Below are 13,325 nucleotides of genomic sequence, written 5' to 3'. Positions count from 1 at the left end.
AGCAGCTGAGAACCCTACACATGGAGACTTCTGGCTACCCCTCACAGTGCAGGCGGAGTGGTTGGGGGGGTTACATAATGCTGGTGTCCAAAAGTAAGCAACAGATTCACAGGATCGTGCTGCAAAATCTGAGCGCATCGTTGTGGCATGAGTCACTCCTGGGAGGTCAGGAGAGGCTGTGCTGCTTTCTTTCCAAGTGCACGGGCCCAGCTTGTTGGCAGGTACAGACCATTCAGGTGACTGAGCTCTTAAAACTGAGCCATAATAATATGGGGAGAGCTGGTTAACACAGGGGAGTGGTGGCAAATGGCAAAACCTGCTCTCCCTTGCAGTTGTGGGGCGAGCATGGTGGGAGAGAGTGAGTCAATGACAGTGGCTGAAGGAAAATTACAGTTTAGATATGAGCCAGCCAAGCAGAACTTGCAAAATTGCTTACAAGGGGCTGCTTTTATATCTCCAATAAACAAGAGGGATTAACAGTTAGATCCAGCCTAGCATGCAGAGATCCATCTTCTGTTGTGCAGACTGCTGGAGCAGCTAAAGGCATCCCAAGGTACAGGACCACACAGCCTGGGGTGTTAGTTTTTTTAATAAGGTTTAGCAGAGAATTCTGGGGCCAAAGCATGGGATTGTGCAGAGCCAGACAGGATACAACACCGTCTGCCAACCTGATGTCCTCTGAATGTTTTGGACTACAGTTCCCATCTGCCCCAGACAGCACAATCTGCATAAATATGGGAGTTGTCATCCAAAACATCTGGAGAATACCAGGTTGGTAAAGGCTGGACTGTGCCTGGAATTTGTGCCAAAGCTTCTTCTATGGCATTGTATGACACGGCCATAACTTTTCTAGGATTGCTCTTTGGACTACGTAGAGTCATAAAACGAATAACTTTTATCAAAATTAGCACTGCTAACAAAGAAGTATGTGAGCTTTTGAGCTGCACAAAATTCATCCTTATGCTGGGAATGTTAAAAAATACCTAAAATGGGGTTGGGGAAATTGTGTGACAGCAAAAAGTTAAGACTAGCCTGCAGCTTATTTCAGACATCATATTGAAATGGAAGAAACATCTGCACCCTTGTTTAGGTTAACTTTGTGTCCTGTGCAAAAACACAGTCCTCATCAGGGCTTGTTGCTAAGCCCCACCATGCCTGGCACCTCACTTTCATCCTGTGAAGGCAGGCAAAGGGTCAAAGCAAGGAGCCTCCCGTCTGTGTGTGATTTAAAACCCTGCATAGTTACGCAAGACAGCTGTCATGTCTACTTCCGTAGCTTGTGGTAGAGAGCATGGAACTAGAGATGTCCAGAGAATTTGAACAGGTCATAACTGAGCACTCCTGCTTGAATTCTTGTAAGTGGAATCAAGGCACTAATTGCTTGCAGACTCTACAAGATCCGCCTAACTTCACCCAACCTCTGTTATTGGCTCTTGCCCCCAAAAATCTAGCTTCTGGCAAAGGTGAGGTAGTGGGAGAAATGGACACTCCTAGTCCTCAGCAGAACAGCTTTTACCGCCTGGGACTAGGACTACAAATCCCATAATCCTTGGCAGGAAACTTCACATCCCTTCCCCAGTGCCTTCTCTCAGGTTCCAGACCATCTGAGGTGCAGCACGTGGCCACTTGAGAAAGGGTCTTCTCAGTGGTGGCACCTTGGTTTAGGACTGTTCTCCCCAGGTGGACTTGCCTCTGATGCCTTTCTGAATCCAGGCAAAGTCCTTTTTTATTTTATCAAACTTTGAGTGTTTTTAACTTTGTTGATCTCTTTTATTTGGGTGCTGCTGTTATAGACTGACTCTTTTTAGCTTATAAGTGACTTTATGGTGTTTTTAATATTTTATTTTAAGCCATTCTTATGAAGTATTTGAAAGGCGGGGCATAAGTCTGCATAATATATAAGCTGAAAGGGATCTTGAACTGTAATAATACCCGCTGTTGGAAATTTAATCTTGTTAATGCAGGAGCATTTTTGTTGCAGATTTGTTTTTGGAGAGCCCCAAATTATTGCGGCCTATTGGTTAGAAGTATTAATAAAATTGTGGAGGAGATGATGGGCTGTGGAGTTCCAGCAGATTGTTTCATCGGCTCAACTGCATTGGTCATTTGATGATTCTGACTGTGAGGTTTTGTGAGATTCATTAACATGGCAATTGCTAGCAACTGGAAGGATAAAGTGCCCTCATCTTTAATGAGCTGGTGCTTCAGAATGTGGCTTCTATAACAAAGTTTACCAATATTGTTCAGCAGAAGGAAGGAAGACAGCAGAATTGATTATGTAAAAATAATGGTTTTGTTTTGGAATAACAAATACGAGAGCAATGTAAATCCATGTAGTTCACTTTCTTTTTTATAATCATTTTTAGAGTGATATTAAAAATAACATACACATACTTTTGTGTGTGTACCAGCCTTCCCCAACTGCTGTTGTCCAGGCATGCTTGGATAGCTCCCATTTTCCATGATCGTTGGCTATGCTGGCTGGAGCTGATGGGAGTTGTAATCCAAAATGTTTGGTGGCTAATAAGTTGGGGAAGACAGGCCTATTTCATGGACAGCAGACTTGTCCATCTTCAGCCCAGTATGAGGAAGGAACTGGATTAATTTATTTAATGTGTTGCTTCCAACTACATGGATTTTATGTGTGAGTTTTGAACAAGATGCTCAGCAAGACAAATGGTACAGTCCTGCCCATGACTTTTCGAATTCAGATATTTATATGGGGGGGGGGGTTGCGTGTTTTGCCATGCATCTCCCCCACCTCTCCTATAATATGAAGGTAGAAGAAGAAGAAGAGTTTGGATTTGATATCCCGCCTTTCACTCCCCTTCAGGAGTCTCAAAGCGGCTAACATTCTCCTTTCCCTTCCTCCCCCACAACAAACACTCTGTGAGGTGAGTGGGGCTGAGAGACTTCAAAGAAGTGTGACTGGCCCAAGGTCACCCAGCAGCTGCATGTGGAGGAGCGGAGACGCGAACCCGGTTCCCCAGATTACGAGACTACCGCTCTTAACCACTACACCACACTGGCTCTCAGAACATCAAGGTAGAACATCAAGGAGCCTTCTGCCTAAGCATTCTCCTTGATTTTCTGGAAGGATCTTAACAAAGAGGAGAATCCAAGCATGAAATGCCACACGCACACATCCTGTGTATATCTGAGATGGTGTGGTCCTGTGACGACTGTTCCGTGTGCTCTGCGGACTGTCTGGATTAGCTTTCAGGGTTAGGCTGCTGATCACTTGACACAGTGCAGGAGTTTCATTTTTTAATAATCCAAGTTTTCCTTTATCTCTTAAAGGACCGACACCAGCAGTGGGAATCAGTGGCCAGGAGTGGATGTGGACCAGAGGACATGACCCCCTTAGCTTGCCAGTGAGTGAGCCGAACTCTTACCAGCCCCTGTTTGTCTTCTGTTACAGGAATGAGACTGTTTTACACCAGTTCTGCTGCCCTGCAGCTGACGCTGAGCAGAAGTCTTCATCGGCAGACTCTTCTCCAAGGTGGGAAACTTTGTCGATTCATACCCTGCTTGCTCCTGTGTTCCTCCTCCAGCCTTCCCTTCCCTGCTTTCACCTGCACACAAAACATGCAGGCTTCATTTCATTCACAACCAAAACGCTGGGATTAGCTGCACCGAGAAGTGGCCGGCAGGGGGTCCTCTCTCTTTTGCACAAGCATGAAATTGGATAAACTTTCCTTTCCCAGCCCCGGTTGTGTAGTTCTCTTACGTTGGAGGAGCCTTCACCAACCTGGTGCCCTCCAGATGTTTTGGACTACAACTCCGATCATCCCTAAGCATTGGCCATGGTGTTGAGAGTTGTTGGGAGTTTCTGCAGGTTGGGGGAGGCTCAAGGCAGAAGGGGCAGAATAGAAGGAACGACAATAGAGAGAAGTGTTATTCAGTGTTGAGGCAACACGCTCCAAAAGGCCCCCACCTTCCTTAACAAATATGTGAAGTATGCACCCTATTTGACATTGGTGGTGTTCATACTCCTTGCTGCTGCCCAGTGCCATTTCCTTAATATTTCTTACACATGCAAAGTCAAATCAGAGTGAGAGCAGGAAGCATAATTTGCTGTTGAATGCCTCGCTCCGGATGGGCTTCATGACAATGCAAATGAAGAACAGAAGCATCACCACTTCCAAAACAACCTGAACAGGGGTGGTGGCAGTTGGGAGTGGGGAAGCCTGGGTTTTCTGAAACCTTTATACAGTACATACATACACATGCTCTCTCTCTCTCTCTCTCTCTCTCTCTCTCTCTCTCACACACACACACACACACACACACACACAGCCCTGCCCTGCCCTTGAGCCAAAAAAGTTTTCCAAAGAGCTTTCAGCTAAGGATGCTTCTAGTAGCAGTTGGTGGGTAGGGTGGGAGCAAATTAGGAGGCCTGCAGGTCCAGAGGTGGCTGCAAAATAAATGGTGGTAGTTCACTGGATGTGGGGAGAAGGTGCTAGAAACAAGGCAAGAAAGCTTAAGACCAGTCCTCTCCACTTTTGCTTCCTGCGACCAAGCTTTCTGCCTTCATTGGTTCCTCTGTTTAAACATGCAGATGAAATGCTTGTCTATATATATATATATATACATATATATACATATATATACATACATATATATATATATATATATATATATATATATATATATATTTGCTTTCGTAGATTTTCACGGGTACAGGAATGCAGGTTTTGGTGTCTTCGGGTGTCTTCCCGTGTAAGAGTTGGGGTGTCTAGGCGACGTTTCGACGAGGTCTCACTCGTCATCTTCAGGCTGGTGCTTACGGCTTCTTGTTACTGGAACAGAGCAGGATCTCAGTGTTTGAGTTCCTTCTGGGCAGAGAGGAAGTTCCCAGGATAGTGTGACTTTTCTTCTTTTGTTCCTTAATTACTTGAGGGATATCTTGAGTGATTTCTTGAGTGATATTCTGAGTACCACTTAGGAGGGTCATTAAGAGTGGATTAGTTGCTAAAGCTTTCGTGTCTTGACCTCTTGAACTTGTGAAGAGTTTTTCTGAGAAGATGGCTGTACTGAGCACAATTAAGTGCAGTACAGCCATCTTCTCAGAAAAACTCTTCACAAGTTCAAGAGGTCAAGACACGAAAGCTTTAGCAACTAATCCACTCTTAATGACCCTCCTAAGTGGTACTCAGAATATCACTCAAGAAATCACTCAAGATATCCCTCAAGTAATTAAGGAACAAAAGAAGAAAAGTCACACTATCCTGGGAACTTCCTCTCTGCCCAGAAGGAACTCAAACACTGAGATCCTGCTCTGTTCCAGTAACAAGAAGCCGTAAGCACCAGCCTGAAGATGACGAGTGAGACCTCGTCGAAACGTCGCCTAGACACCCCAACTCTTACACGGGAAGACACCCGAAGACACCAAAACCTGCATATATATATATATATATATATATATATATATGTATATAAATATATACATATATATATATATATATATATATGGTAATCTTATTTAATTATTTATTTACAAAACAGTCACATTAATTCACTTGCTATGGTGCATTGACCTTCTATTTGCATTCCTAGTTGGCTCACTTAACTGAACTGGGACTTAGCCGGGTTTGGAAACAAAATAATGATTCCTGATGTGGATTATTATCAATGCCCATTTAAATTTTAGAATACTGCGAAAAAGCTCCAGATGTTCATCTGAACAGACTTGAACAGTGAGAACTACTGTTATTCCAACTGCACTGCATTTTTAAAGAATTTGACTGTGAATCTGTCCCCGCTCCTGCCAACTAGCTCTGTATTGGTAGTATTACCTATTAGTCAAGCATTTGATTATCTTGAGCTCAGTCCCCCAGCCCTCTCTGTTTGGCGCTCAGGATTCTCCCCTGGCCACATTCTTCCTCCAGCTACATCCTCTCTCCAGGTCACTCCCCTTCCTGGCCCTGATTTGCCCTCCCTTGTTTTGCAGGAAATTGTGCAAAACACCTTCCACACTACAGAAATATTGCAGAACTCGCTAGATTTTTTTCTGATAGATGTGGGGGAAAATGGGTTGATGGCCCAAATGTTCTGGAATAGCGATGAAACAATAATGATACCATGTGGAAGCATGAAAAAAAAATTCTCCCCCGAAACAGCAACTGTAGTATTCAATGTGTTATGTCTTGAAAGCACCAGAGGTTAGGTAATTCAGATAAGTTGAATTACCACTTACTCCGGCTCCATCGCAATCCCACCAGTGGCGTTTGAAACTACAAGCTAGTGCAACACACAGGTTCCTGGTTAGGCAGAAAGAAGCAGTTAAAACTAATATTCTCAAGCCAATATTCTCAAGACACTGGGTTTATCTTATTTGCTGCACTGATGCAGTTGCCCTCCCATTTGCAGATCTCTCCAGGGATGGAATGAATATTCAGGGAGGGAGGGGTGGAGCTCTTGAGAAAGCACTGACAACAAGTGATCTTGTAACTGATGCACTTTCCCCTTGAGAGCGAGCGCTGCGATAGCAAAGTTGCATTTACCATGGAATTGAGGGAATGTAGGGGAATTAATTACAATATATCTTGTAACTTGTAATCATGCCCGTCCTCCCCAAAGTAGTTTGCATCGAGGCGCTCTCGCTGGGGATACGGTGAAGTTATTATATCAGGCAACTGCAGAAACTCCCAACTCAGCACTTTGATGGCTGCTAACAAGCTGAGATGCTATAATAGAGAAAAGTTGTGCGTAACTAATTCCTGCTATGTCCAAGGAGAAACATAGCTCTCTGGCTGAGATTTTATGGCAAACACAGAGAATTGGATTGCACACTTGCATTTTTATCTTAATCTCACACATGTGCCGCCTAGGAGCACACAATCTCCTTTTCTGTCTGCCTGTGTCTCTAGAACTTGCACAGTTCTGCAGAACTCTCCTACCAGAGTGGAACCTGTTCTTGCGATGCAAAATGCTCTTTAATTTTATGGTAAATGCAGTGAGGCTTTTTTTTTGCAGTGTGCAAACTGTTTCTTTCACTCAAAGTCTCATGTATGCATTAGCCTATATGGACACCTCACCGCGGCTGCCCACATCACCCCACCCAGCATCTACCCAACAGTAGGGCTGGCCCTTCTTGTGGAACAGGCACAATGGTCCTTGTTTTATCACCTGAATACAGCAATCCTTTTGCAATAGGTCTATCTTTCCATGACCTGTCTCTGCTTCTAGAATAACAAAAAACTATCTCTTCTCCTACTACCCTCCTGAGAAAAAACCACACCCTCCCCTCCCACTATATATAAAAGGGTCTGGTGACTTCTGTTTCAGTGTATCTGAAGAAGTGTGCATGCACATGAAAGCTTATACCAAGAACAAACTTAGTTGGTCTCTAAGGTGCTACTGAACATATATATATATATATATATATATATATATATATATATATATATAAATATAAAATTATGGGGACCTGAGAAAATATGGTGAGCAAGCGAGACCAATCAGGACTTAAATGAGCCAGCCTAGCATCCTGAATAAGCAGTCAGCTAAATCGGCTCACTTGGGGCCAATCAGATCTTTAGTATTAGCTCAACAGAACTCATGCTGAGGCAGCCATATTTCTAGAGGAGTCTAACTGGCTTTCCTGATGAGGCTAAGCCCTGATTTAGAGGCCTGCTCTCTCCGCCCCACCCTGCTCTGCTTGCCTATTGCCGCTGCATCTTAAATTACATAACACAGAGTGAATTCTTCCCTGTTTCCCTTTTTCTTTTCCTGAACAGGCAGTTTTATTTTTTTATTTAATTTTTTATTGTAAATGAGAAAGCCTGTCAGAAGTGATGCTGCTAATAACTGCCAGCCGTCTAGTTTTAATTAGAGTTTTCTTCATTAATGCCTCGTCTCGTCTCCATGCGATGGATTAAATAATGTACTTGCAGCTCATTTACACAAACCCCCAAACTGCAGGGCTGAGCCGCAATCCTTTAATTAAACAGCCCGGCTGATCCCTGCCGCTGCCTCGCTTCATCAGTCTAAGCCGATTAAATAGAATAGGGACTAATAAGGAGTATAAACGGAGAAGTGACTCTTGTCTCTTCAAGGGACCCGGGGGCCTTGGCAGCAGAGTGGGCGGGCTGCTTGGCTCCGCCTCCTCCTCCACTGCAGAAAGTGTGGTTGGAACAAACCTGCCCCCCCCCACACCATGGCTTGCAGAAGCTGCAAGATGCTTATCAACACTAAGGAACAGCAGGGAGGGGAAGGGTGGTGTTCTCCTCTGCAAAAGTGATTGTCAAATGCCCTGTTAAGGCTGTGTACACACCATGCATTTAAAGAGCAGTATATCCCTCCCCACAAATATCCTGGGACCTTTGTTTTGTTGCTGGGAATTGTAGCTCTGTGGAGGAGTAAACTACAGTTTCCAGGATTCCGGTGTGTGTGTGTGTGTGTGTGTAATTTGCTTTAAATGTATGGTGCGTATGCAGCCTTTGTCTCTGGGCATACCTATAGACCACAGACTTAATAGGTTTGTTAGACATTTTTCTTCTTCAAGGAAATCTAGGAAATGCAGTTCTGTAAAATGGAATGTCTAGCAGAGAACGCTCAGCAGATTCTTTGCAGGAAACCATGACGGCTGAACATATATTGAAACCAATATATATGTGTAGTGTAGATATACCATCTATTCTGGATAGCACTGTATTGAACCTTGCACTCGTTTCCCAAGAAAACTTGTGTTTCCTGTGAAAGAATGCAGGCATTGAGAACTTAGGGGGGAATTCTGAGTGGTCAGTATGTGTGTGTGCTTATGAAGTAGACATAGGATTCCCCTTCCTTTAAAACAGGTTTAAAGCACCCCCCTTGTGCTCATAGTAGTGTGGCCCTCGTAGCAGTGTGGGGCTTGGTAAGATCATAGGAAGAGCTGGTCTGCTGGATCAGACCAAAGGCTCCATTTAGTCCTGTATCCTGTCCTCAGTGCAGCCAACCAGATGCCTATAGGAAGCCAGAATGCCTATAGGAAGCTGAGTAGCCCTCTCTTTGAAGACAGACTTTTGACTTGGCAACACTTCTTAGTATGGCCGTGTGACTGCTGAGCTTGGAATCCTTTTCTTCAAAGAGCTCTGCCCCATTGCGAGTCCAATCAGGGCATTCTAAACCTGTTTTTTTAAGTGTCCATGAATGTGGCGTGGGGGATCTCCTTCAGCTGCCTTGTTGTGTTCATAAGGTAAACGCAAACAGACAAACACCAGTTCCTGGAATGTCTTTTTTTCTTTTCATGCAAACATCTACACACACGCTGTCCTTTTCTGAAACGTCTTCACTTTGCCCCCACTGCCTTTTGATTGGTCATAATAAAGACTGTTTGAAAATTCAGCTCAGCCCTGAATTCTAGATTAGGAAGAAGGAACAGAAACATCTCCCTGTCTAAAGATGTGGTGAAATTCAACCCCGCCATGCTTTAAATCTTCATAGCCAAGTCTCTGAAGCTGAAAATGGAATTTCAAGAATGCGCAATTCAGTTTCTGGATATTTAACTTAGTGAACTCGTGTGTGTGTGTGTGTGTGTGTTGGATTTCTACTTTTATGGAATGGTTGAATAGATTTGTTTTCACCTCAAATGTTCTCTAAAATGACATTTAACAAGTGAAGCTTAGATATATATTAGATATATATTTTAAATTCAAAACTTGACATTTCAAATCTGGAAAATGTTATGCATTTTGTATGTGAAACTTCGTTTCAGATTCACTTTCAACCAGCTGCACTGCATTTTATTCTGTGCTACTAACTTGGCATGTGGTATTACTGGTACAACAAAATGTGACGAAGTTTAGTGTGGTGGTTAGACCAGTGTCTTTCACCTTGGGTCTCCAGATGTTGTTGGACTATAACTCCCATCATCCCTGATCGTAGACTAAGCTGGCTGAGAATGATAGGGACCTTCCAACACCTTGGAAACACTGGGTTGATTGCAGAGCCAGGCTCAGACCTGGGAGACACAGGTTCAATTCCTGCTCTGCCACAAGGCTCAGTGTGTGTCCATGGGGCATTTGTTGTCTTTCGGTCTAATGTACTTCACCAAATTGTTGGGAGGATGAAACAGGGAACCATTTATGCATAAATATGTCCTACTTACTAATAGCAAATTCATTCTCTTGAGTACTGATCTTTATTCAGCTATAATGGCACCATCCCTGCATAAGAACTAGGTATCAGCAGGTGTGGAGGGAACCCCATGGCTTACAGAAGTACAATAATATTAAATTGATAATTGGTGAATGTGTTATGGTGCTTTGGAGGGAATCAGTGAAAGCATCATTAAACAGAATAAAAACTAGTAAAAATGTCATTATAATGGGTTATATCTAGTAAAATTTTATATATGTTCCACGCCATATAATTTTCTGTACTGAACCTCAGATTTTAGGCTTATTTTAGATATGATGGGTTGGTGGTGGTGGTTTGTGGGTTTTTTTTTTTTTTTTTGGAAAATAACAAAAACAACAACTGAGAAAGGAACACCACCCTCAAAGGAAAACCCTGTCAGATGATGACTGAACTTTTGTGCTTAGTGGGCACAAAATGCTGACTGGCAGATTGAGGATCAATAATAAGATTTGGGTATTTGTTGGGATTTGTAAATGGCTTGGGGGATTCCCATTGCACTATGAAGTAGTAAAAAAACAACAACTAATTAAGATGAATTAAAATGGAAAACCAGGTTAGGGAAGGAGAATGAAAGGAGCCTTACTCTCATTTCCTTTTGAAATGGCAATCATTTATAACACTGATGGAATGCAGGATACCTATTAGCCACCATTGAATTTGAAACTACATGGACAGGGGTAGTCTGTCTCTGAATCTCCATAAGAGGCAGCCATCACTTTAAGTAACAGCCAGTGGAGCACTGTGGGTAGGGCAACATTGCTGTAGCATCATGGCCACTTGCACCTTCCTATTGCCACACATCATGGGCTTTGGCAGAGGGGGCGAGACGAGGCAGCGGGAGCTCCAGCATTCTGGCCACTTGCAGTTCACTTAAAATGATGGTGAAAGGCGTTACAGATTTGCATAAAAGTAACACATTCTCATTTATATGTATAGACGCAAAATTAGAAATGAGTACTGCAATTTAAATAATTTTCTATTCTGCAATTATTTATTTACTGAAAACATTTGTACCCCACCCATAGATACCAGGGAGAGTTACTGAACATAAAATGAACAATTACACAGTTGTATCAATAGAATAATTAGAAAACAATAGCATGCATCATCTAAAAATTGAGGCAGCAGAATAGGCTGAATACCAGCCGTGGCCACCCTGTGTTTATGACAACCCTGAGCCAAACACCATTTTCGACAGACCCATGGCAAACCAATCCCAATTAACAAGTTAGGAAGACTGGACAAAGGCTGTGTCATTGGCGTGCCCCGTTCTTTACTTGCGCTGCTGAATATAGACACAACCCCACAATTTCAAGAACAAGCGCCTTGTTTCCCTGCCAGCTTTTATCTGCTAGCGACAGGCCTGCATTCTGGGGATTTGAATAGGCCAGTAATTGCCTCACCATTTCTCCAAGTCTCACTCCGGTGGAATTTAGCATTCCAGAACAATGACCTTTAAAATGGTCCTGGCAAACCCTCCGCCTCTGACACGACGGCATCCCACACATTTGCTTTTGCACAAGAAAGCACGATGCGATGGAACGGCACATGCAATGCTCTGGGGGGTCAGCGTCCATCACAGAAGCTGGCCGGGGCTCCCCTGTGGAGATGAATGGAACAACAGCACAGAAACTCTACACCCTGCCTTCAATGGAGAAAGCATTCCAAAGCACGTGAAGCAGAAGATGCTGAAGGGGACTCATGCAGCCAATTAACTCTACAGTCCTTTTGAAGATCCATGTGTGGGTGAGCCAAGAGCAGGTATCCCCAAACTCGGCCCTCCAGCTGTTTTGGGACTACAATTCCCATCATCCCTGACCACTGGTCCTGTTAGCTAGGGATGATGGGAGTTGTAGGCCCAAAACATCTGGAGGGCCGAGTTTGGGGATGCCTGGCCAAGAGGAATGCATTGCTTCCAGTTTGTTTATCTCTGATATATGAAAGACTGCTTTTCAGCATACACAGACACAAAAGTGGTTTACACAACAATCTACAGAACAACTTATTGCAGTGTGGCGTGCTTCTATTCAGGGTCCCAGCCAGCCACACCCTCCATCCTTCTCTCCTCCTTGTTTTCCATTTCCCCCTCCATCAGCCAGCATTCTGTGGTCCCTGAGGGTGCTCAGCCCTCACTGGGCTGGTTTTCTTCCTCCACCCTAGTTCCTCCCCCTAAAGTTTTTTTTGTATTTGTACAAATTTTGGAGGTTCCTCCAGGCATGCTAATACCTTATTCTTGTGCTGTTTCTAGGCCACATAAGGATCCACTTTCAGAGAATGAGTTTACTATTCACATGTCAGATGAAACTATTTCAGAAAGGCAAAAGTTTCCTCCAATCTTTCAGGAATCGAGACGTAGCATTAAGCCTACCTGAATGAAATTTAATGGGTGTTGCCATTTTGCAACCATCCACATTGTTCTGGTTTGAAAGGCACTTCACTTGCAAATGGATAACAAAGTCCGGATGTCTCTTTAGACATAATTCCTCGCATCAATAAAGGAGACAAATTGTGAGGTTCAGTCTATCCCCCGCAGGGTTGGAGACCCTCAGACTTAAGAGTCTGAAGATGACCCTCCAGCCTTCTCTATATGGTCCTCCTCCAAGCTAGGTCTTCTGTCGAGGCCACATCCCTCACTGGCCCTACTCAACAATCTCCATCAGTGCTTGGGGCAGCTTAGGATGTGTCCCGGAATTATGACAATGTTTCTTGTTTGCCCGGATGGAGAGAAGAATGTGTGGCGTATGTGTGTGGAAACCCCTGACTGTTGGGTGGCTGGAACATATCCTCCTGTACAAGGTAAGAATCACATCCGTTGCTCTGCTCCCTTCTGACTCTGGTGCTGCTGACTATTGACATGTGGTTCCCAGAAATTTGCCCACAAGGGATTGCAGTCCTGAAAAAGATTCCTCACCTCTGATCCCCAGTAATCATAGAATCATGGAATTGTAGAGTTGGAAGGGACCACGAGGGTCATTTAGTCCAGCCCCTGCAATCTTCTGTCGAATGTGGGGCTCGAACCCACAACCCTGAGATTAAGAGTCTCATGCTCTACCATATACTAAATATACATATACTAAATATAGGGGACACGGGTGGCACTGTGGTCTAAACCACTGAGCCTCTTGGGCTTGCCAATCAGAAGGTTGGGGGTTCAAATCCGCGCGATGGGGTGAGCTCCTGGTGCTCTCTCCCAGCTCCTA

At 43.9% G+C, this 13,325-nt stretch overlaps 1 protein-coding gene across 7 annotated transcripts in view; it reads left to right on the top strand.

Annotated features, from left to right (window-relative positions):
• IQSEC3 (IQ motif and Sec7 domain ArfGEF 3) overlaps positions 1–13,325 on the top strand; it is a 142,936-nt gene that overhangs the window by 59,593 nt on the left and 70,018 nt on the right. For all 7 annotated transcript variants that reach the window (XM_083461890.1, XM_083461891.1, XM_083461895.1 and 4 more), the window contains exon 2: positions 3,422–3,502. In XM_083461890.1, coding sequence (XP_083318016.1) covers positions 3,422–3,502 — 81 coding nt within the window. The remainder of the gene's footprint in view (positions 1–3,421; positions 3,503–13,325) is intronic.

Source organism: Podarcis liolepis (assembly GCF_965112155.1).
Source record: "Podarcis liolepis genome assembly, chromosome: 10".
Classification (NCBI taxonomy): Eukaryota; Metazoa; Chordata; class Lepidosauria; order Squamata; family Lacertidae; genus Podarcis; species Podarcis liolepis.
This window is presented reverse-complemented; position numbering and strand designations above follow the sequence as displayed.